Genomic DNA, 24,548 nt, shown 5'->3' with positions numbered 1-24,548 from the left:
GCTTAACGCACGTATACACGGTTCAAACTTATCGCTCATCCGGCGTGATACCACTGTTTGCTTACATAACCTAGTTTAGTCCGTATACTAGGTGTACAAGAGGTTCGAGGTAGCAGGAAGATCAGTCAGGACGTTCAGGTGAAAAGGTAAAGGAATTCAGGCTGAAACAACACTCCATATGTATTACTTTGTTTAATAAGTTACAGCAATATTTACATGCTGTAAAGAACATTGGTTACAATGTCTCAACGTCAGTTTACAGATCTTAGTAGTAATTTAGATGATACATGTACAAGTGTTGGTTAATATTTACTGCATTGTGAAAGAGAATAAAAAGCAAAACATTACAACAACTGGTTGTATTGTTGATTTTCCTATTGAACCGAATACTGAGCGATTTAAGCAGTTACACTGTACAGAAATGTAGAGATGTTAAATGTCACGATAGCAAAACGAGTTCAGTATATGGAACATAGATAACAGTGTGTGATAACAGATTTACTAAATCGATATAATGGCAGATTATTTGGATACTCTGATTTTAAACATTTAATAGCGCTTACAAATAATTATGAACACATTGACTCCCATTGCACTCAGGTCAAATTATAGGACATGTAAGGGGCATTTGCCCTACATTTCGGGAATGATATCTTCCCTGCCACTGCACACAGTTAAATACTCTCTCTTCGCTAAGTCACTTTGCTAAGTAAAGGGTCGTTATGGGGTCAACTCAAGATCAATGATATTCTCGCAACATGTAATAGATATACTGTAACACAATTTTCTATTCAATCAAAATTTCATAACTATTATAATGCATTCGATTTGATTACAATGTCAATATTACCAGGGAATTTTCAGTTTTTTATTCTGTTTGTAAATCTTCGATTCAAAGGAAACAAAGAGAAAAATAACGCCCAGAAATTCTAACAAGAGTATGCGTAGTTTGATAGCTCAATTATCTATATGTTTGAAACAATAGCTTTGAATGTTAGAGGTGAATCAGACATCTTTTCTCTTATTTCTCTCGATACATTCTAGCCAAGATTACTAACTTATTCAGGTTTAAGACCATTTTATGTTTTCCTCCAGACACATAAATGATATCAATCCTCAATTTTCAGTAATGTGTTTTATTTTCTAACAATAAAAAGTAACATTTACAATTAACTTACTAATCAATATGTACTCTTCAATTTATTTTACTTTTTACAGCTAACCAAAGATGGCAGACTCTCAACCTAAACCAAGATACACTCCTGGTAAGTGACATTTAATATGAATATTTCCACTTGATCACAGCAAGTGCTAATCGCAATATCATTACAAAATCTTTTCAATCATTGACAAAATAACCAAACTTAACTATTCGTAATCGATCAGATATATGTTTTACCAACAGGTGTAGTGAAGGAGGAAGATATAGTGCGAATCCCGGACATGAAAGGGAATGTAAAGGAGGTGATGGAAGTCGAAGGTATGGTGGTCCCTTGTGATGTCATCAGGAGTGGACACGTCCCCGATATGAGGGAGAACGTGAAGAAAATCCGAGATATGAAATGTCGGGATGACGACATCTTCCTATGTGCTTACATGAGATCAGGTGAGTACCATCAAACTTATTTTGAAAATCTTTATGGAGAGGTACTCTTCGGGAAACCTTCCGATTTTTATTTTTCCCTTTTCAATAGTGTCACGAATTAGAAATAAACTCCTGGAAAGTTCCATCATATATTTACACATATAAACTATGTAATTTTTAAAAGGAAAATTTCTTATCTCTTATGAAAAGCACATTTGCATTACAAATGAAGCTCAGCAGTTCCGCTTTTCTCGATCTTAATTTTACAGAGAAAAAAAATCACACGGCCTGCGACATATTTAAATTGTGCCGATGTGTCTCGATTACATGAATGACAGTGTAAGGGTTTTGCCATCAGCTTCGCTTTAACAATGCTGCAATATTCACGGTCGACTGGATCATTATATTGGTTAGGCAAGAAGTTCTTAAAATCCCTTGCAACATGATGAAGATACTGTAATTATCATCATGAAAAGTCAGAGTCAGTTGATCTTGTTGTACAATGAGGAGGTCGAAGGTAGTAAGCGTGTGTATGTGTGTGGTGGGGGAGTGGGAACACACCACTGTCACCATTGTGTAAACATTTCATTTGAATATTGTTTCTGATGCAACAACAAGTGACGTTAAAAAGCCGTGAGAGATTATTCCTCAGATCATTACTTACTCACAGACATACATATCCCTTACATGAATACACGTGTCGGCCTAGCGTTCAAAATGAATCAGGATTCTTAAATAAAGCACACATGTCTCCAGTGTCTCATCTAGAACCATCTGGGAGCACGTGCCTCTACTCGCGTCGAGGGGGCGTGAAGGACAGAATAGCATAGCGATCATGTGCTTGCAATATTGACCTCATGGTGCCCATTTAAATACCTATTGTGATTGTTCATGGCATTTTCTTAGTTGCAGTGGGTGTTGCTCTGTGCCTGATTGTTGAACATAATTTGAATTTTTTTTTCTTTTATAATCTGAACTCGTACAAGGTCACGGGCATCTCTTATTATAGTACTTCAGATCCTGTTCGATTTGTTTTGCTTTGTTTTAATTTGCATTTTGTTAATTGACCACTGCTTTCACGGATGAACATGTAATTGCTATATTTACAACACTATTCCGTTATTCGAAACATGTGTTAACATATGTTGACTTAATCCTCATCAATAAACATTACAGGTACACATTGGGTATGGGAAATCACCAATATGCTGACAACAGGAAAGCTCGATTATCTAACACGCCCGAAGGAGTCTGCTATGATGGAATTCCATTACCCTGAGGAGTTTGACGAAATGCCATCACGAAGAATCCTAAATACTCACTTTCCGCTCCGACTGCTGCCAACAGAAGTCAAAGAGAAAAAACTAAAAGTCATTTTTGTCCAAAGAAACCCTAAGGATGTTACTGTCTCATCTTACCATTTTTTACAGAAAGGCAAACTAATGCCATTTAAAGGAACATTCGAAGAATTTTTTATGTTGTTTACAACATTAGGTAATTAAAACTGTTTGTATAATGTATATATAATACCCTTCGATAAGATTACGAGTCCGGGATAATATCATAATATGAATATTTAATTGTTGTCAATCAAATAATATATTATGTCATGAATGGGACTGATACTTTCACGAAACACAGACACAATGATGGCTCTTACTGGAAACTGTAATTCAGTGTCATGGATATAAAAAAATGTCCCTGACCATAGTCATCGATAGATAGTTTATATACTAATAAGCAAATATAGATGAAGTCCCTTTTGGGGAAAACGTCTTCTGGATTCATTTTTACAGCGGCTAGCAGGGATACTTCCGTTTGTTTCACTTCTATCGAGTATAATTAGATGCTCACATTTTGATTCTATAGAACATTTCTTTCAAGCACTATTTCCTGTGATGGAAGCAACTTTGAATATAACATTAGTATAACATTTATGATCCAAGTAATATATTTGACAAAAAATACTTCCTCCTTGTTTCTTTAGTGTTTATGAAAGATTATGGCACGAAAGGGAATTAACTCTTCCTTTTGCGTTATTTTTGGTATATTTCACATTTGTTTTGATTTAAAAAAAAATATGCTTTAGTTGACATTTTTTTAACATTTGCCATGTATATATATGTATTTGTACGCTTTTACTTATTTCTATACTCGATGTCATGACCAGTTTCGAGTCAAACACAAGAAAATAGAAGGTTTACAATTTAATTAAAGTACCAGGATAAGAATCAACTATCTCTCTCGGATTGAAGATCTGTCGATTCGAGGAAATGTTTACTCTTTCAAACCGTACTTCACCACATACATATATGGATTTGAATCCTTCGTGGTATATTTACAGGGTTAATGGTAAGCTGGTTTGACTACACCCTTGAAGCGGAGAAAGCTATTAAAGATAAGGAACTGGATATCCATTTAATCTACTACGAGGAACTGAAGAAGGTACTGAAACAGCTTTAAATGAATGAACAGGGATGCTGATACAAATACATCGATTTTCCATATTTAATGTGATTTAGATGTTTTCTTTTTCAGAATCTGATTTGATTATTTCGACAAGGAATATACTCTTTTCGTGAAAATGTGTTCATTATACATGTTTTATTTCAGAACCCAGTCGCAACCATAAAACGTCTCTCAGAATTCCTCGGTACTGATTGTGACGATGCATACATTACGAAAGTAGCGGAAATGTGCAGTTTCAAAGGAATGAAGAAAGCAAATGAAGAAGTTAAAGACATTGAGAAGTTCCTGTTTGAGAAGGACATTATGAAGGGTCATTATCGAAAAGGTAATCATCATTTTAGTAGGTATCTTTAAGATGCTACATATAATCAGACACAAAATTATTATTATCAATTGAAAATGAGAGAATAGAGTGTAGTAATTGTATATTGAGAGTGACATAACCACCATCTTAAACAAATGAGCTTGTGGTTGTATTTATTTCGTACGCCGCCTCTATATTTTGTATATGAGTTTTGGTCTTATAATCGTCATTATTACGACGGTGCTATTTTGATTCCCCTTTGTTGGTGTAAATTAGATATAATATACCTTAGGAACCATTTAATTAATTTTGCGAGAAGCAGTGCAATGTATCATCTGTAGAATTACATAAGTAATGGTATACATATATATATATATCTGGGGTCTGTGGTTCCTTCCTTAAACTGTGGGGTTTGTGTTTCTTAGGAATCTGAGATCACGGGAAATCTGTTTTGTGGTGCTTTGTTCTTAAGATACCACCGTAATAACATTGGGTCGCCTGCGATTGGCCCGTATGACGTGAAGTAGTTATCAGCTACTACGAGGATAGCCTGTGTCACTATGACCCTGACTATTAACGCTGCAATAATCCCAATAAACAAAACAAACGAACAAATTATCACTTTTTAACAAGAGGGCGTAGAGAAGATAAGTACACAGAGCACAACGAGTTTGAAAACTACCTTCTAGTGTCCTTAAATACAAATATCATAAAAACAAATGCTGCTTCTTTTAAGGTGAGATCGGAGACTGGAAGAACATGATGACCGTGGCACAGAGTGAACAATTTGACGAAATATTCGCTGACAAGATGAAAGACTGTTCATTCAAGTTTGACTTTTTAAAGTAAATCAAAGAACTGCAATCGAATCCATTCACGGCATTTAAAGAACTGACAGTTTACTACCAAGAACCATTTAAACAACGTTATACCCCTACCTGCATATCAGAACCTACCCAACATTTGGAGTTAACCTGAACCGCAAAATGTGATAACTAACATTTCTTTCTTCGGAATAATTTGTTATGGACTGTCGATGATGACTACTGATGTTGAAATATCGATAGAAAATATTTCTAGATTGCATTATAGACGTATCAAGTAGCGGAGTTAGAAATTGTGATGAAGACATCAGAACAATGATTACGAAATGAACAAAATAAGGGAACATTTTCCTCCTCTATAATCTATAATTTCTCTAAATGCAGTAAATTCCCTATTGTATTAATTGATGGTCATATAATGTAGCCTAATGTTTTTGCTATTACTCAGGCCAAATATTTGCCAAACACTAATTTCATACCGTGTTTTGCGTTATAAATTAGAATGAAGAGAAATGGAAGTTATTGAATCTTCCTTCAAAATATATTCAATCTGAAAATACTCATGAATTATCAGTTTATTTATAATGATATTCACAAAATTACATTTACAAGAATAATCAAATCACTAGAAAGAAGTTCCCGAACAAATTGATGCAATGTTTATTGACAATAACTTCAACTGGAATATATATCATTTCATTTGTATATGTATGACATAAAACTTGCAAAAATATTGAAGTTTGACTGTTTTGTTTCCTTATTATTCGTTGCATGTAAACTAGTAGAGAGCTGATTACGTATACAGTAAAGAAAAACGTGTGACTATGGAAAAGGGAATTGATAAGATATCAGGAGACCGTGAGGAGAACGTGTCCGTTTAGTTGATATATTTTATAAAATGATGCATGGGAGAAACTGAATTCAGAATATTACATGTGTATTTGGCATAAGATGGTAGATATCTACATATATACATTATTCTAATAACTTTGAGTTGTAGCTTAGTAACCTACTGGGGTTATTTAATATCAAATACAGTGATATACTCACATGCCGATAAACCACTCCTATGGTGCTATCTAACAGAAGTTACTAGGTTATTATCTATCATATACATATATTGTACCATGGCTCATCATGGGCCTTGCTGTTCACATGTACGTTATAAAGGTCTTTGTAAATTTCGACAAAATAGACAAGGAATGAACATTTCAGGGGAACCCAATTAGTTGATGTGTATCACATAATATGATAGGAAGTATCTATAGAGCATAAAAGACTAGTTTTGTGCAAATGTGTGGACATTTGCTCTCTTTTTAAATTCGATACCATTTCTCTGTATGGATGACCTTTAATGTTGCATTTTATCAAATCATATTCAACAATACACGATGTCTAAAATGTGTGCTCTCAATTTCCTTCTGTTACATAGAACGATAAATGCAAACCATTTCGATCTCATTTCCTTAATTTGAGATTTACAATATTGTTTTATATCCATATATAGATATTATTTTTTTACTTTTCGAATGAACGATAACACACCATATATTTATCATTTATTGATTTTAAGTCTACAGTTTTAGATGTTATAACTACAATGCTTAATATTTTAAATCGGTATGTATTTAGTAGTCTAATATGGCGCATGGACACAATGTACATACAATTAACTAGAGTTACCTTCAATTGAACTGATCCTCGCTGTATATTATTCGCAATAAGAAAATGTCTAATGCCCTAGCGGCTTTTGCATTGTATGCCTTATGTACTGTCGTGTCACGATGAATCCCGCACCGATCCGCTGAACAAGTAATGTACCAAACCGCAATGTGCACACACACACACATAACCCCCGTAACTAAGTTAAGCTACGACGATTTTCGATCGCATCATTCAACTTTCCGTTGCCAGTTGCGTGCTTGATACAAATTAGCGTGGCCCTAAGGAAATGACATACCAAAGAGACTACTCCAAAGGTTCGTGTATTGATAGGAATTACATGCAAGTGAGTTATATTAACCACAAGAAACAAAACAACAAGAGAGGCCTATTTTGCGGAAAAAACAACATTAAAACGATATCGCCGGTCCCCTGTATGGATGATGCTACATCCAGAAATGTTATTATAAACCTTGTCACACTATTTCATAATAAGAAGTCTTTGTTTATATAAGAAACAATAACCTGTGGAAAATAGAAGAGGAATATTTCTAGTCTTTGTTGTTCATTTTGCTAAATCCGTTAATTACCGAGCCCTGGTAGCATCAGGATAATGATATTTCTAAAATATTGCAGAAAATGAAACCATTGTAAAAATGTTGTACAAAAGTTAGTTTTCAGTAACGAATGATACAGTATAACAAGGGAGACAAAGGTAATTAACTCTAGTAGCTACTGTAAGACATAGCCGCGATGACTGTTATCAATGACAATTTTTATATCTACGAAATGAATAGTGAATCGGGTAACGTAACAAAACATCCTTACGTTTGTGTTTCGTGAAAGTATCAGTAATCAGTTGAAGTTTCTGTGGGGGAAAAACAAACAAAAAACAAAATAACAAAACGCAGCAGTCGGATCGGAAAATGAGTAAAAACATGCTTATTCATAAATTAGTGATCATTTAACAAATTAACTTAAAACAACGCATTCAAACAAAACTTTAGGTTGTGTTCTACAGTTGAAAAGTAGGGACCGTCCTTCCCTGGCCTGGAACCTGTGATAACTGTTTTTAGAAATAATTATTTGTATACGATTTTCATTGTGACGCCACCTCACACTCAATCTTCGCGATTGGTGGCACGTGCTTCCAGAGGATTTCAGATGAGGCGCTGGAGACATGTTTATTTTACTTAAGAAATTCACTTAGAACGCTACGTCGACACGCATGTCCGTGAGAGAAAAATGTTTTTGACTAAGTAATGATCTGGAGAAGGGAGGACAGAAATTTACACCACTGTACACCAATAACAACTTTTCATAGGGATGAAATTCTGTAGATTATATATGCAATTTTATGAGAGAATTATTCATGTATTGCATTCAGAAGGATAAACACACGACCTGAATAAACCAGGGAAATGGGGTAGTTCATTTTGTAACTTAAAAGTCAAAAATAGACAGTAGAATATTACCCAACAAAAAATCAGCTACCGAGAATGCACCCTGTTGCCCAACCGTCCCTGTTTTACACCTTGCACGCAACAATCTAGAGTTTAATGTGGGATGGTACTATCGCTAGATTACGTAACCTCTGTATCAGTATACTACCTTTACATCAGAATCGAGGCGAGACCACGATCAGCCAGGACGTTCAAGTGGAAAGGTAAGAGAATTAAGACTGAAACAACATACGTAATACATTTATAATGTGGTAGATTGTAAGTACATACTCTAATTGACCATAAAAATCAATATATTCATAAAAAAAAATTCATCTCCATAGATATTTCATCTCCATTGACTTAATTTATATACATATTTTTTATAATTCTTCACTTTCAATTGTTTTAGTTTAATTCTACTATTGTTCTGTTTGTATTGGGGAAGACTTATATAGGCCAAGCCTGCTGTCTAACCCATTTGTATAAATGTTATACAATAAAATATGTTGAAATGAAATGAAGTACATACTGTAAAATGAATTGGTTACGATCTAGTGAACGGCAGCAGCATTAGCTCGTTTGCAGGTTTAAGTAGTACATTTAGTTCGAGCTATCGATATACATATATCGGTTGATATAAACTGTATCGTGATACAGGTAGTAATTTCATTAATTCATAGAATCAATTGTATTGTTAATACTATTATTAAACCGAACATTAGATAACTACGTTTTGTATTAGTGTACAGAGACCATACATTTTACGACGGCAAATGGGGTCAGTATTTGGAACATTTCAACATGTGTTAAGTAGATAGCTTACTCACTAGATCAAGGTACAGATTACTTGTACATTATGTATATTCTCCTTTTTATCTTGCATAGCAGTTGTCTGTTATTATGAACACATTATTCCCCGGTCAAATTTTAGGACATAGGAGGGGCATTTGTCATCTATTGATAGACGTAAACTCAATGCCAGTGTTATTCAACAAACATTTTGATATATCTCTAGAATCGGAATGATGTAGTTATGATAATGGGTACAATTTTATTGCTCTGTCAATATTACCTGTAAACTTGACATTTTTATCACTGTAATTTGTTTTTATTCGGAGGAAAGAAAATAAAATTTCCAAACATTTAAGACAAACCATTTGTCGTTTAACAATGTGAACACTTACTTCCAATGTAAGAGGTCAATAAGCCCTGTTTGCTATACGCTCTAGCTAGGATTATAAACTTGTTCAGAATTAATACAATTTTAGGTTTTTTCTCCAGACACATGAGCACTATCGATTCTCAATTTTCAGCAAGGTGTTTTAGTTTCTAACAATAAAAAGTAAGTTACAATTAACTTATTTCAAATGTTTTTTCACAGCTTACCAAAGATGGCAGACATTAAACCAAAACCACGGTACACTCCAGGTAATTAACATCTAATATGAAAATTTCTACTTGATTACAGCAACTTTTAGTTACCAAATGTTACTTTAAATGAAGTCGATAAATATTCATTGAACCAAATTAGATAATAACATAATGTAAACTACGGGAGAATATTTTGAAACGCAAATATATTCTAAGAGTAAAGAACCATTACATCAGGCGAATATATTTAAAGGTACTTACCTACGTCCTTGTTACCATAGGAGCTATGCTCACAAAGGTATGTACAGTGAATACGAAACACTCATAAAATGATATCTACTGAGAATAAAAATTTCCAATTGAACGCAACACCTACGTTTGACTGATGTTTGAAAGATATCCGTATGAGTGACGATGCTTATAAGATCTAGTCAGGAGGCATCTTTGGCTATATCACCAGGAAAACGACAAGAGTAGTAACTTAAAAAATATAGGGGAGATTACTCCAATTGATGCGATTAAAAACAAAAACAAATTAAATAATAAAGTGTTGCTTTAATTTTCGTGGCTTGGTCATGGTATAACTCTTCCATGCTGTAACATTTTTCTGAATCTATCTCTGCAAGAATTATACTTTTATATTCATATTTTTCAAAGAATGTTCAAATTCAAATACATAATTGCATTTTGGTGAAATAAGATAGCCCAAAAATGGAATTTTATTTACAGGTAAAGTTTCACAATCAAAATAGGATTTTCCCTGTAACCACTAAATGATTAAAGAGGATTTAGACATTTGTTCATCCTCACTCTGAAATAATCGCTATTTGACAATCAGTTAATCATTTTCTGGTCTTGTCGTATCCCTTTAAAGTGATCATAACCCCAGGAGTATCAGGGGTGGTACACCAACTGCTTGTACGTTCATACATGATTCTAGATAATCGTTAATGGAATATCTAAATATAAATGCACACGAATCAAATGTAGCTACAGATACACAAGTAATTGAGTAGGAGTTCAAAGGTTAAGTTTTGTTTTACAAACATGTATATAACTAACGCATATATTTGATGTTGTATAGTGGTTATTTTTTAGATGTAGCATGAAGGACAACAAATTCAAATCGAATACTTTTTTTCAGAAAATCCTTAACAAAATCGTAGTTCATATTAATTAGGAAGTGTTGATATCGGGGGAAAGGGTGGTAAGGTAATAATGTGGTAACACACACGCCTTTTGACCTGGGTTAACTTGGGTTTCTCCTGTGAACAGGTTTCCGCCCACAATAAGACCTCTCGCGGTCTGCCATCAGGGCGGACAAACAAGAATAATTACTATAAGTTGGTAAAACTTGTTTCACAATTGCTATAAAATATCTAATATCGATACTATTGACGCTTCCATTGCATTATTAGTACTGAGTACTTATATGTTAAAAAAGGACACATCCGCACATCCTCATCAATATTTGCATACTTCTTATTGCTTATTTCTAGTTTTTATGATCGCCTTATATAATCATGCAGTTCCTTTCAACCACAGAGTGAGCGAACACAGTATTTTAAAACGATGTCCCAATATTAAAACTGATTTTATCAAACATTGACCATATACATGTATTTCAAAATGATCAAACTTTTTCAAACTTTGACAAAAATAACCATATTTTAGTCCGAATTATTATATTCTGTATTGATCAGAGTTGTGTTTAACCAACAGGTGTAGTTAAGGAGGAAGATATAATTCGAATCAAGGATAATAAAGGAAATGTGAAGGAGATGATGGAAGTTGAAGGCATGGTGGTCCCCTGTGGTATGATCAGGAGTGGACATATCCCGGATATTAGAGAGAACGTGAAGAAAATACGAGATATGAAATGTCGAGATGACGACATGTTTCTATGTTCTTTCATGAGATCAGGTCAGTATCTTAAAGTTACTTTGCAAATTTATATTAATGGGTACCCTTTAAGTGTTTCAATAAATACAAAATGTATTGTGTTTTATCAGTGCGTATCACTAGTCCTAGCTCGTGTGTTCCACCATCAGGTCCGTATCAGTTGTACTGAGTAGGCAATTCAATTAATTAATTATGAGTTATGATAACAACCAAATCTGTTTTCTTTTTAACAATTTAACAAATGTTAAATCCATATATGATTTCATTAGCAGGTTACAAGGTAACAGTACAAAAGTATTCCTACTAGACAATCCGCGACCTTTGATACATTATGATCGCTTCGTACTACAATGGTGTATGTATAATAATGTTAGGGTTCTGCTTAACGCTTCGTTTGGCATTATGAACATGATGAAGATGATAAACATGATATAAGTTATTTAAGGAATATATCTTGTTTATTCTACACTGCTGTGTAAATTGGGTTTTTTTCAGATATTTTAAATATATAATAAGAATGCGTCTGCACACAGAAAACAATCATTATATTTGAATTTTAAACTGTGGTTTAAAACATTAAATCGGAGTATGTTTTCGGCGTTATACGAATAGACGTAACAGCCGGACAATCAATGGAATTGCTAAACATATGTTTCCAATTTGGCGGGAAAGGCTGTCGACTACAGGAATAAACAAAATATAGTTCCACAGTAACATCGTTATTTATTCGATTCCTGTAGGATATTTCAAACATTCTATTTTAATTTTATTGTGGTAGCGGTCTGGGGGTTGTTGGTGGTGTTACAATTTCATTCTAACAATTTGTGTGTGAAGTGGTGTGAAGTGGTGTGGTTGGGGCACACCAGGGTGAAAAAGATATTTCAAAAGTTTTCCTTATACAACAACAAGTGATAGTTTATCATTACCAACCTAAACATATAAAACATATAAATATTCCCCTCACAAACAAGTGTGTCAACGCAGCATTCAAAGTCCAGACTCTTCATTGAACCATGCATATCTCAAGCGCATCATCTGGAATCATCTTGGAGCACATGCCACATATCGTGACGAAGGGCAAACCGGCTTTGTGATTATGTGTTTGCAGATTCTTCGCGAGCAATCGTCACTCCACAGTTCCCTTTTATGTACAGATTAGGATGTCTGTGGCATTTTCTGTATGTTTCAGTAGATGTGAGGGTTGCTCTCATGCAAATATGCCGGACGCATTGCCCTATCATGGCGTCGCAATTTTGTTATCACAGGTTTCAATCTATACATGGGAGAATGGGACTGTCTCTTCTATCATGCTTCTATCTATCTGACAGTTGAACAGAAGTTAAATAAGAAATAATATTTCATAATTTCACCTTTTCATGCTAGGTCATGGGAAACTTTTACATTTGTCCTTGAAATCTTGCCTGCCTTGTTTTAAATTTCATATTATTAGTTATTCACTGCTTTCACGGATGAAGATATACTGACTGTCTCTAAAAATGCTTTTCCGTTATTCAGATCTGTAGACTAAATCCTTCACGATTAATGATATTACAGGTACCCATTGGGTCTGGGAGATCACCAATATGTTGACAACTGGGAAGCTCGAATACCTAACGCGGCCGAAGGAATCTGCCATGATGGAAATCCATTACCCTGAGGAGTTTGACGAAATGCCATCACGAAGGATCTTAAATACACACTTTCCGCTGCGATTGCTGCCAACAGACGTGAAAGAAAAAAAACTTAAAGTCATCTTACTCCAAAGAAACCCTAAGGATGTTACTGTCTCATCTTACCATTTCTTACAGAAAAGTAAACAGATGCTATTCAAAGGATCATTTGAAGACTTTTTTATGATGTTTATAAAATCAGGTAATATAATATATCACTGTTTATTTACATAATGTGTACATAATACCATGGACAAATATTACAAGTCCGTGATAAGATTTGAATGTTAAATTGTTGTCAAATATCAAATTATATCAAGAATAGGACAGATGCTTTCAAAAAACACAAATACAATGGGGCTCTGACGGGAATTGATTTAATATTCATTTGTTGCCTCTCGTGGATGGAAAAAATGTCCTTTGCCATAGTTATCGCTAGATTGTAAAAGATATCACTATATTCAAATATTAATTATGTGAAGTAAACAAATTTCAATTGGCTCATTTTTGCAATATTTTCGAGAAAAAAGTAATAATAATAAAATAGAAAAATGAAACTTTGAAAACAAAATTAGGCAAACCTGTATGGTCCGTGTCATATGTACAACTCGGGGGAGAAAATATTTCTTTTATATTGATTTTGGTATTTTTGACATTTTTAAATTTGAAAAAAAAAATGTTTCAATCGACACGTTTAACTATTTTCATAAAATTATTTTTATGTGCAAAACTTGATCATTTCCAGTTTAGAAACAGTCAAAACGAAGAAGGTGTAAAATATTTAAAGTATCAGTAAAAAAAATCAGCAGATTTATATCGCACAAAACGAAACTCAATGTATCGTTTACGCTTTCTAATGGTATATCACAAAATACAATAATTTTATGTGATAATTACAGGGGTAATGGTAAGCTGGTTTGACTACACCCTTGAGGCAGAAAAAGCTGTTAAAGATAAAGAACTAGATATCCATTTAGTCTACTACGAGGAACTGAAAAAGGTAGTAAATCTGTACTAAAGTACAGGTCTTTGCATCTTAATATATTCATATACATTGAGAACACATTTACTGTGGGAGAAATATATACAGCACAAGTGTTTAATTTTTGTTTGTTACACAGGTTAGCTGTTGACTAAAACTTTAAAATAGGAAAGGAATAAATATAACTTTAGAAAAAACAATTGTTAATGTAAAACAGCTTAATTTCAAAATATGATTCTTGATTAACATTTATAATCCTAATACAGCAGTCTAAGCTGCAAACTGTTTTACATGTTATATTTTTATTCAGATGGGAGCACATGCGCATGTTGTTCTTAGACAAATATTGCATTCTTACGTATTTTCAATTTTGGTTGCCATGGTAACGTTTCAAATACAAAAATTAAAGTTTTGCAATAAAATCTGGATAGGTCCTCTTTACATTTTTCAAAATATGCGTAGACTGCTGACTAAACCATTATACAACGTACCTGTAATTACAAAACCAAAATTCTTACAATGAAGGCTTGGCAGATAAAACGGTAATGAAAAAAAAACAAGAAAATATTACTTTTATTTGTGTTTATCCCCCCTTCTCAAGAGTCTGATATTTATAGATTTTTTTCTTGTCTCCGAATCTCTCTTGTCAAGTGTAAATAAGTCATCAATAGAACCAGGTTATAGATCTGATCACTCTACCCCTCTATTAACTATAACTTTTAACAAATTTAAGAAAGGGAAAGGTATTTGGAAATTTAACAACTCTTTATTATATGAATCAGACTATCTTGATCTGGTAAAAAAATGTATTGACAGTATTAAATTACAATATTGTCTACCTGTTTATAACCCTGATTCTCTAAATCTTATTCCTGATTGTGATATTCAATTTCTCATAAATGATCAACTTTTTTTAGAAACTTTATTAATGGAAATAAGGGGTAAATCTATTTCATATTCTTCTTACAGGAAAAAGCAGTTAAATCTCAGAGAGGAAAATATTAAGAAATTCATAGCAATTACTGAGGCTGAAACAAATCCTGATCATACACAATTAGATGAGAAAAGAAAAGAATTAGAGTCTATTCGTTTGAAAAAGGTTAGAGGTAGTATCATTAGATCTAGGGCAAAATGGATAGAGGAGGGAGAAAAACCTACTTCTTACTTTTTTAATCTTGAAAACAGAAATTATACTTCCAAAATTATTCCAAAAAATACAGACAGAACATGATCATTTTATAACGAAACAAGAAGACATTTTGTCAGAGGTACAGTCATTTTATGAAAATTTATATATATATAGGGAAGTGGAAAATATAGATTTAGAAGCACATCTCCAAAATTGTAACATGCCAAGGTTAAGTAATCATGATTTAATTCTGACAGTCTAGAGGGTATTATAACATTTGAAAGAAGCTGGGAAAACACTAAAAGAGATGAAAAATAATAAAAGTCCAGGGTCTGATGGTTTCACATCTGAGTATTTAGGTAATTTTGTTGTTCGATCATTAAATTATGGGTTCTCAGTCAGTCAATGTTCAGTAACTCAAAGACATGGTATAATTACTTGTAATCCCAAGGGAGATAAACCTCGACATTTTTTAAAAAAATTGGAGACCCATCACACTGTTAAATATAACTTATAAAATAGCTTCTGGGGTAATCGCACATCGTATAAGAGCAGTTTTGGGTAAAATTATTAATGAGGATCAGACAGGGTTTTTATCAGGTAGATATATAGGGGAAAATATTCGTACAGTCTATGATGTAATGCAGTATGCAGAGGAACACAACATACCTGGAATGTTATTGATGGTAGATTTCGAAAAAGCTTTCGATTCGGTTTCATGGGCGTTCATAGATAAGGTTCTAGGCTATTTTAACTTTGGGAAAGATATAAGGAAATGGATACATACTCTTCATAATAATGCAAGTGCATCTATCAATCAAGGTGGAAACATATCAAAACATATTAAGATTCAACGTGGATGTCGACAAGGCGATCCAATCGCACCATACATTTTTATTCTCTGTGCCGAAGTTTTAGCTGCAAAAATTAAAAATAATAATCTCATAAAGGGAATTAATATTGAAAATTCTCCTATTCTAAATGTACAGTATGCAGATGATACAGGTCTGATATTGGATGGATCTAAAGAGTCGCTGAGAGAATCTATTTTTGAAATAACTACTTATGCTAAGATATCTGGTCTAAGAATTAATTCTAATAAATCTCAGGTGATATGGATAGGAAGTAGGAAGTATAGTGAAGAAACATTTTTGCCTGAGGTAAATCTGTTGTGGGGACAACACAATTTCACTTTCTTAGGGATAGAATTTTCTGTTGATCTGGATAAAATTCCTAAAATGAATTTTGACAAAAAAATTGTAAAACTTAAATATGTTATTAACTTATGGAAAAGAAGGAATTTGACACCATTAGGTAAGATTAATATTATTAAATCTCTGTTGATTTCACAACTTAACTATTTGTTCATTACTTTGCCAAACCCTTCAGAAAAGATGATTGCCCAGTTAAATTCTCTGATTCTGGATTTTTTATGGAATAGTAAATGTCATAAAATAAAAAAAGATGTTGTTATTCAAGACTATATTGATGGGGGTTCAAAGATGATTGATGTTCATTCTTTTATTGACTCTCTAAAGTTAGGTTAGGTAAGAAGATTATTTCACTCATCTGGTAAGTGGAAATTAATTTTAAATACATATGTTGATTTTAGAAAACTATGTAACTGTGGAAAGGAATATATTGATTTGTGTAGATCCAATTGTAAAACCTTTTTTGGAGGGATGTGTTTAAATCATTAAATAGGCTTAATAATTCAGATTCTATTAGGCTTCCAAAACCAGACTCAATTTTAAAATCACCCATTTGGTATAATAATGATATCAAGGTAAACAACAAGAATGTTTTTTATCAAAACTGGTTTGATGTGGGCATATTAACAATAAATGATTTAATTAAAGATTTAGATGATTTAGCTTTTCTTTCTTTTGAAGAGTTCAGACATAATTTTCGAACTATAGACACAAATTTTCTCCAATACCATGGACTAGTTTCAGCTATCAAGCGCTTTTTGAAAACATTTGATTACCTGATTCAAAGACCTCAACAGCCTTCTATACCTTTCTATTTGACATATTTTTTAAGAGTGAAAAGGGTTCAAAAGATTTTTACAAATGCCTTATTGCGCCAATATCCATACCTACTGGAACAAGAAAATGGAACCAAGAATTCATTATTGATCAAAATAAATGGGCCAAAATATTCAAACTTCCTTTTATAGTTACCAAAAGTTCTAAATTACAGTGGTTCCAAGTGAGAATTATACACCATATTTTGGTAACAAACACTTTCCTTTTTAAAATAAACTGAAGTCCTAGTATTTTATGTAACTTATGTTGTATGGAGCGTGAAACAATAGTGCATTGCTTATGGGAATGCCAAGAGGTTCAGTCACTATTACAGAGATTTGAAGCACTACTTGATATACTTTTAATTCCGTTTGCTTACAATAAAGAATCCTTCCTGTTTGGTATAGTATCACAGTACTGCAGTAATGTTGATAACGAAATTTTAATTCTTATCAAGCATTATATTTATAAAACTAGATGTCTCAGCAACTCTTTAAATCTTAATGCGCTTATTAATGTCATCAAAGATCATTTTTTTATTCAACAATACATTAATTACAGTAAAAGTGAGAAAATTAAAAGGCAATTTGAACTCAATTGGAAGAAATGGAAACCTGTTCTAGATTTATAGTCATCTGAAAAAGATAGTTCCTCTTTACATATATAGCTTTAGGTCCCCAAAGACTGACATCGCCTGTTCTAGCTCCTTTCCATTACTTTTTATTTTTACCATTTAAAGAAATTTTCTCCCATGCTTCAGTCGTGTTTATTTTTGTCTGTCTGTGTGTGTGTGTGTGTGCGTTCTATGTGTGATGGTGTGTCCGAGTATGCGTCTGTCTGTGCGTGTGTCCGTTTTGTGTTGTGTGATGGTGCGTCTATGTGTGTGTCTGTCGGTGTCTATGTGTGTGTGTGTGTGTGTGTGTGTGTGTGTGTGTGTGTGTGTATGTCTGTGTAATGGTGCGTCTGTCTGTGTCTATCTGTCTGTCTTGTCTGTGTGATGGTATGTCTGTCTGCTTCTTTCTCACTCTGTATAAATTTAGGTTAGGTTATGTATGTGTGTTAATTAATATGTAAATGATGTAAGTAGATGTGAGGCTTGTGGTTCAAGCTTAAAACAATCGTGATGAAGATGATGTTTTTTGTGTGATGATAAGGATGATGATGTTTTATTGTGATGAAAAAAATGAAAATAATTTAAGTATGGATGATGATATCATGATAGATGATGATGATGATTAAGTGTGATTCTTTTGATGATGATGATGATGATGATGATGATGATGATGATGAATGAATGGTGATGAGGGTGATGATGATGATGATGATGATGATGGTGGTGATGATGAACCGATGAGGAGGAGGAGTAGGATGATGATGAAGATGATGATGCTGATATGATGATGATGATGATGATGTTTGATTATGTATGATGATGATGATGATGATGTTATTGAATCATGAGTATAGTTACTGTGGGTGTAAGAGTGAGAATGTATGTGCATATATGTTTCAAATGTTTTGTATTTATGAAAAAAAATCTTGAAAAATAAAAAAATTCAAAAAAAAAGAGTCTGATATATCATTAATTTGATAAATTAGGACTAATTCACTCTCATCGGCTTAAAATGTATAAACATATGAAATAAGCAACTTTGTTCATAAAATCATACGTTTTGGTTACCATGGTAACGTCAATAATGCAAAAAACATCAGTTTTGATACTTAATTTGAAAAGGTTATATTCTCAAGTTTCTAAATATATATGGGTTGTTAACCTAAAATGCTGAAGGGTGAAAAATCATGATGAACCAAAATGTCGGATTTTTTCTGTGCCATTAGAAAATCGTGTGCACTTTAACAGTGCATGACATCAGATTGAGATTTGTTGGTCTAAATTGACATCAAAAAGGGACATTATCTGATATAATCTTTTTGCAAGGAAAATGTCACTCTTTGAAAATGTTTGTGAATATAAAATTAGTTTACCATTGAGTGTTATGTCATTTATAGTACTAGGGTTATTACATATGATGTCACTTTTATATATGACAAGGTGTAATATCTGCATAGCTAAGTATTGGTATTTTCAACGTTTTGTGAACTTAATTACTCTTTATAATGAAAAGAAAGGATGTGTAATTCAATTAATCGCAATTTAAATTATTATACATGTACTTACTTTTTTTTCAGAACCCCGTCCCAACTATAAAACGTCTCTCGGACTTCCTCGGTACTAACTGTGACGATGCATATATTACGGAAGTAGCGAAAATGTGCAGTTTCAAAGGAATGAAGAAAGCAAACGAAGATGTCAAAGACACTGAGAAGTATAACTTTGAGAAAGACATTATGAAGAGTCATTATCGGAAAGGTAATTATATCGCTGTTACCTCGGTCTGTGTTTTACAAAGTACATTCGTAAGAACTTCTTGGGATGCTGCACCCCCGGCAAAGAGTATTTATGCTCTATTGAATACAAGAATGGGATTTTTCATACAATATACTGGAATAAATGCCAGTGTTCTCCCCTTTACTGGTATATAATTTTGACGGTTCTATCATTATTGCCAATTAGTGATGCTAATTCAACATATTACTATACAATGGGACCGATTTTATGAAATTTTGTGAGAAGCTATATGTAGTCTGTCGGCGATGTAGCATCAAAAATGAGATACCTTAAAACAATATGCACTTATAAGTTATTTCAATACACGAAATAACTATGTGATAATAGTGTTTCAAATTGCCTGATATAAATACATCTATTCAGGTAATTCGTATATTGGTTCATTCCTCAACCCGGACATCACGGACAAATATGGTTTGTGGTGCTTTGTTTTTAAGACATCGCCTTAATTTCTTTGAATAGCGTGTGATGGGCCCGTATGTTGTATCGCGATGTAGTGACCATTTATTACTAGGAGACCCCCCATCAAAATGCACCTGGCTGTCAACAGTGCAATAACCCCAGTAAACGTATGTCACGCCCTTTCCCAAGGTGTAGGAAAGACAGGTAATAGACCTATTGACACTGTCTTGTGTCTTTAAATGCAAGCACCATAACATTCATGTTGATTCTTTTAAGGTGAGATCGGAGACTGGAAGAACATGATGACCGTGGCACAGAATGAACAGTTTGACGAACTATTCGCTGACAAGATGAAGGACTCTTCTTTCAAGTTTGACTTTTCGAAGTAAATGAAGGAAATGCCATTGGACCCATTTGTGACATTTAAAGAATGAGCATTTCCGGTTGTTACTTAACGTCTGCTTTTTCACTACCAAATTCATTTTAGGATATTTCTGGGTATTCTAAGTAAACTGCATGTATAAACCTTTGTTGCTTTAACAGCTTGACCGAAGGTTAAGCATTCGTTTTAATATTTGAATAACTGTTTTGTAAATAATAAATTTTAAATGGGTGGTCACATTAAATAACCTATCAGAACATATCTACATGTGGCGGAATGATTTCAACGTGAACCAATCAATGACCATAGGTGTGCCAGCTGTTTTCAATTCGACGAGAAAGTATATTTAAAATGTGACAACAAATTTCAACGTCATGTCAATGAATTGTTAATAATACATAGGGTATGTCAACGATCACTTTTGTGTGGTTTAAAGTCCTCGCAAAAACCAGCGTCACACACGGACGGTATCAATGAAACTTGTTTTTATCTTTTTAATTATTGAATTTTTTCGTTGAACACAATGAAAATTTTAATAAGAATATCATTTACGTTTTCATTTGTTTTCTTGCTATAGTTTGATATTATGAGGAATCATTTTGAAACTACTACGTTCAAATATATAAACTAAACTTAAATTTTGATTTTTGTGTCAGATGAATCTTGAAAATAATAAATTATTTATTTTTAATCATTTGCTTTTTTCATTTGTTTACCATGCAGGACCAATGCACATCAAAACATAAGTTACCATAGTACATATTAAATACTTACAGACCTGGATTAAGATAATTCCATTTTAATGTCTATCAGTAAAGCGCCAGATAGTAAAGATAGTCGTCCATGATTTGATCCTCATTACATGGTAACTTCCGATATAAATGTAAACATTTTAAATATTTAACAAGATTAGATATATTGTGAACTTGTTGGTAATTTACAAAAATATGAACGTAATTTTGCACCTGTCTTCTATATACGCCGCAATAAATTTTAGTGTCATAATATTTTTTCATTTTGTTAAATATCGTTAACATAATTTTCAAATGCAATTTAAACATACTGAATGTGTATTATGATGTTAAAAACTGGAGTAGTATGGATAGTTCTAGACCTAATATAACCAAATTGTGCACACCTCGTACCATATTAAAGGCTAAACTTTGTCGTCATATACATGTATATTTTAAATAAATGACATTATTTCACTTTTAATCTTTGGTATCTGCTATGTACCTTTATACAAACGGAACATAACCTTATTTATCTTAATGCATAGCTAAAGGCCAATTTATGTTATCAACATACATGTTTTAGCGATGATCAATGTTATTTAATTCAAATTTTTGTAATAAGGGAGGTAGCTCGTATTGGCATATTAGCAGTATATTTTATTGAGACGCGCGTGCGCAGACATTTTGTTGACGATAACAATCTGCAGTGCAAGTGTGTACAATTGGTAGCTGTTTTCCATAATTTCCATCAAAAGCCAAGTCCCAACCTTTCTTCGTATGTCCTCATTTATATCTTTTTGTTCTAAGCAATGTAGCTGAAAAGGACTCGTGAAAATAGATTGTTGATTGATCACTGTTCTTAGAATAAAGTCAACGTAAGTCGTTATAAAGGGTTGTAACTTTTAAATACAACTTTGAATCAGGGTTTCAGGGTTTGTGTAATAGGCAGTTAAACATGCAAAAAACAAAACACAAGCAGAACCAAACAGAGTTATTGTTTATTTGCCACGCGAGCATATTTTGAATATCACGACATGTCTTTCAATTATATACTGAAGGACTAATCACGGGTAGTTCAATTGATCATGTCTGGATTGAAGGTCGAGGTTCGTATTTGTTGGCACAGTGGCAATCCGTACAACACAGTATATCGATAGATATTGCCCATCTAAATAGTAAAGGGCAAACAATCGTATGTTTTAGTTCTAGTTGTCTTCCAAGATGTAAAATAAACAAACTCCGCTACATCTAATATGAAGAACACGTGTTACGTCAAACTCTATTGTATTCAGGTCCACACTGAAATATGTCTCAATAACATGAAATCGAATTTGCTGGTGCTGGTACTTTTCTTATTTACTACAATAGTACACATAATTGAAGTAATGGGTGAAATAACACACCGGCACGCGCTAACACCACCAACAACCAGCCCTCCCCCCTCTACTCCACCTCACCGTCACCAAACAAGTGGGTCGCGGCATTCGGGACGCATATGTACATGTACATTCACTCATTCATTGCTTCGCTTTGGCGATACAAATAAATACAACCTTAGACTAGTTTTTTTCTTTCACAAAAACGACAGGATGTGTACGTTTCATCTACCTTTCATTTACATGACCTAATAAACATTTCGCTTTACTGCACCAATTTTGTGATATCGTACTTCTGAGTCGTCCTAGATTTGATATCATACACTCAGAACCAGCTCTTGCGAAGGCACAGTGCATTTCTAAGTTTGTTAAGATTAAAATGTTAACTAAGACAGTCGGTGACATTAATGTAAAAAAAATAGTGATTTTCCGGTAATGTGCCCTGTGCCATTTGGGGAAATTCTAACAAACATATTTCATAATGTGTGCTCGTGAAAGCTAAAGCTTTGCAGAATGCTACACAAATGTAATATACACCAATTGCTGTATTAATTTTCTCCAGAAACCCGACATGAACAAGGTTCAAAAGTATACTGAAAGTTCCGGTAGATGTAAGGTTAAATTATCTGTCACATATTATCTCAATACGAGTTTAATGTATTACGGAGTAAAGTGCATTACGGATTCATTTTCATAACGGAGTCAAATACATAGATGAGTTAAGTGCATTATGGAGCCGAAATCTAAATTCAAGTTATTTAATTCTGATACTCTTTCAAGACGATAAAATACCTTTGAACAGCAGTGTTTCACCTACAACGATAATGCCCGATTGTCGTTTCAATAGTTGGTGTAGCTAGAAAAATATCATTTATCAATTAGTTAGTTTGGTTTGCTGATACTCTCCGAGGATTCATTGTCTGATATAAAATAACCCCCATAACAACTATATTTGACATACAGTTTATAACATTTATGTATACAGGTGTACACACAAAACAATATTGCATTGTCCAGAAAATGTCAGATACACGCTACATGTTCTAGATGATTATGGAAAATGTTGTTTAAATCATTTAATTTTAAAACATCTTAACAAAACATCCCGCTACGTTAAAAATACTTGAAATTAGTTATAGCACACATGTTCCTAAAATACAGTGTATATCAAGAATGCTGTGTATAAAAATATACTTCAAAAAGATATCCCATCATGTTTCAGAAACACAATACACGTCAAAATATTTTGGGAATCATGAATTTAAATAAAACAGTGTAAAAAGACATGCTTATACGTTTATGCATTTATCGATTTTATGCACATGTATTTCTATTTTTTGGGTGAAACTTTATGTTTAACATATTTTACAAAGATATGCTAGGCAGTACCCAATGATTCATTAATACAATACATTGGTTCCTAAATAAATAATATGCCTTAATGTTTATTACAAAGTGTATTTTTAAAAGTAATAAAAGATTATAAGATTATTGTGTGTTGTAGGGTATTGTATGTAATCCATGTGCAGGTATTATTTTCTAGTGTTGTTATTAATCCAAATTGAGATTTTTCTCCCAATTTGTGAGAAACAATCATTATGTTATTTACTTATTTAGACATATTTGGTTTTCAAACACAAACACTTTAAATCACAATGGCTGATTACCATATCTAGTTTCTAAAAATAACTAGTATGTTAAAAAAAGATTAACAATATTGTGTGTTGTAACATGTAGAGGTCTGTTTCAGACATATCTGAAGTAGAGTCTCCCATTTTAATTGTTCAATGAAGGACTTTTAAAGGCTATATTTAAATCATTGTCTGATTGTCGGCGGTATCATTGACCTTGTCAGTTAAAAGGCGCTGTTGTCA

The 24,548-nt window shown here is 33.1% G+C and overlaps 2 protein-coding genes across 2 annotated transcripts; both read left to right on the top strand.

Moving 5' to 3' along the window:
* Nucleotides 1-41: 41 nt before the first annotated feature.
* On the top strand, nucleotides 42-5,926 carry LOC117337359 (sulfotransferase 1C2-like). The gene is made up of 7 exons (XM_033898318.1): nucleotides 42-146; nucleotides 1,219-1,265; nucleotides 1,406-1,606; nucleotides 2,762-3,079; nucleotides 3,930-4,030; nucleotides 4,199-4,379; nucleotides 5,095-5,926. Exons 2-7 carry the CDS (start codon nucleotides 1,229-1,231, stop codon nucleotides 5,205-5,207), a joined length of 951 nt encoding a protein of 316 aa, XP_033754209.1. The 5' UTR covers nucleotides 42-146; nucleotides 1,219-1,228; the 3' UTR covers nucleotides 5,208-5,926.
* A 2,554-nt stretch (nucleotides 5,927-8,480) lies between these two features.
* Nucleotides 8,481-21,255, top strand: LOC117337358 (sulfotransferase 1C2-like). Its single transcript, XM_033898317.1, has 7 exons — nucleotides 8,481-8,510; nucleotides 9,671-9,717; nucleotides 11,383-11,583; nucleotides 13,117-13,434; nucleotides 14,132-14,232; nucleotides 19,561-19,741; nucleotides 20,459-21,255. Exons 2-7 carry the CDS (start codon nucleotides 9,681-9,683, stop codon nucleotides 20,569-20,571), a joined length of 951 nt encoding a protein of 316 aa, XP_033754208.1. The 5' UTR covers nucleotides 8,481-8,510; nucleotides 9,671-9,680; the 3' UTR covers nucleotides 20,572-21,255.
* The last annotated feature ends 3,293 nt before the right edge of the window (nucleotides 21,256-24,548 follow it).

This window comes from Pecten maximus, chromosome 11 (genome assembly GCF_902652985.1).
Source record: "Pecten maximus chromosome 11, xPecMax1.1, whole genome shotgun sequence".
Lineage (NCBI taxonomy): Eukaryota > Metazoa > Mollusca > Bivalvia > Pectinida > Pectinidae > Pecten > Pecten maximus.
The sequence above is the reverse complement of the archived record's forward strand: the minus strand, read 5'-3'. Positions and strand labels throughout refer to the sequence as shown.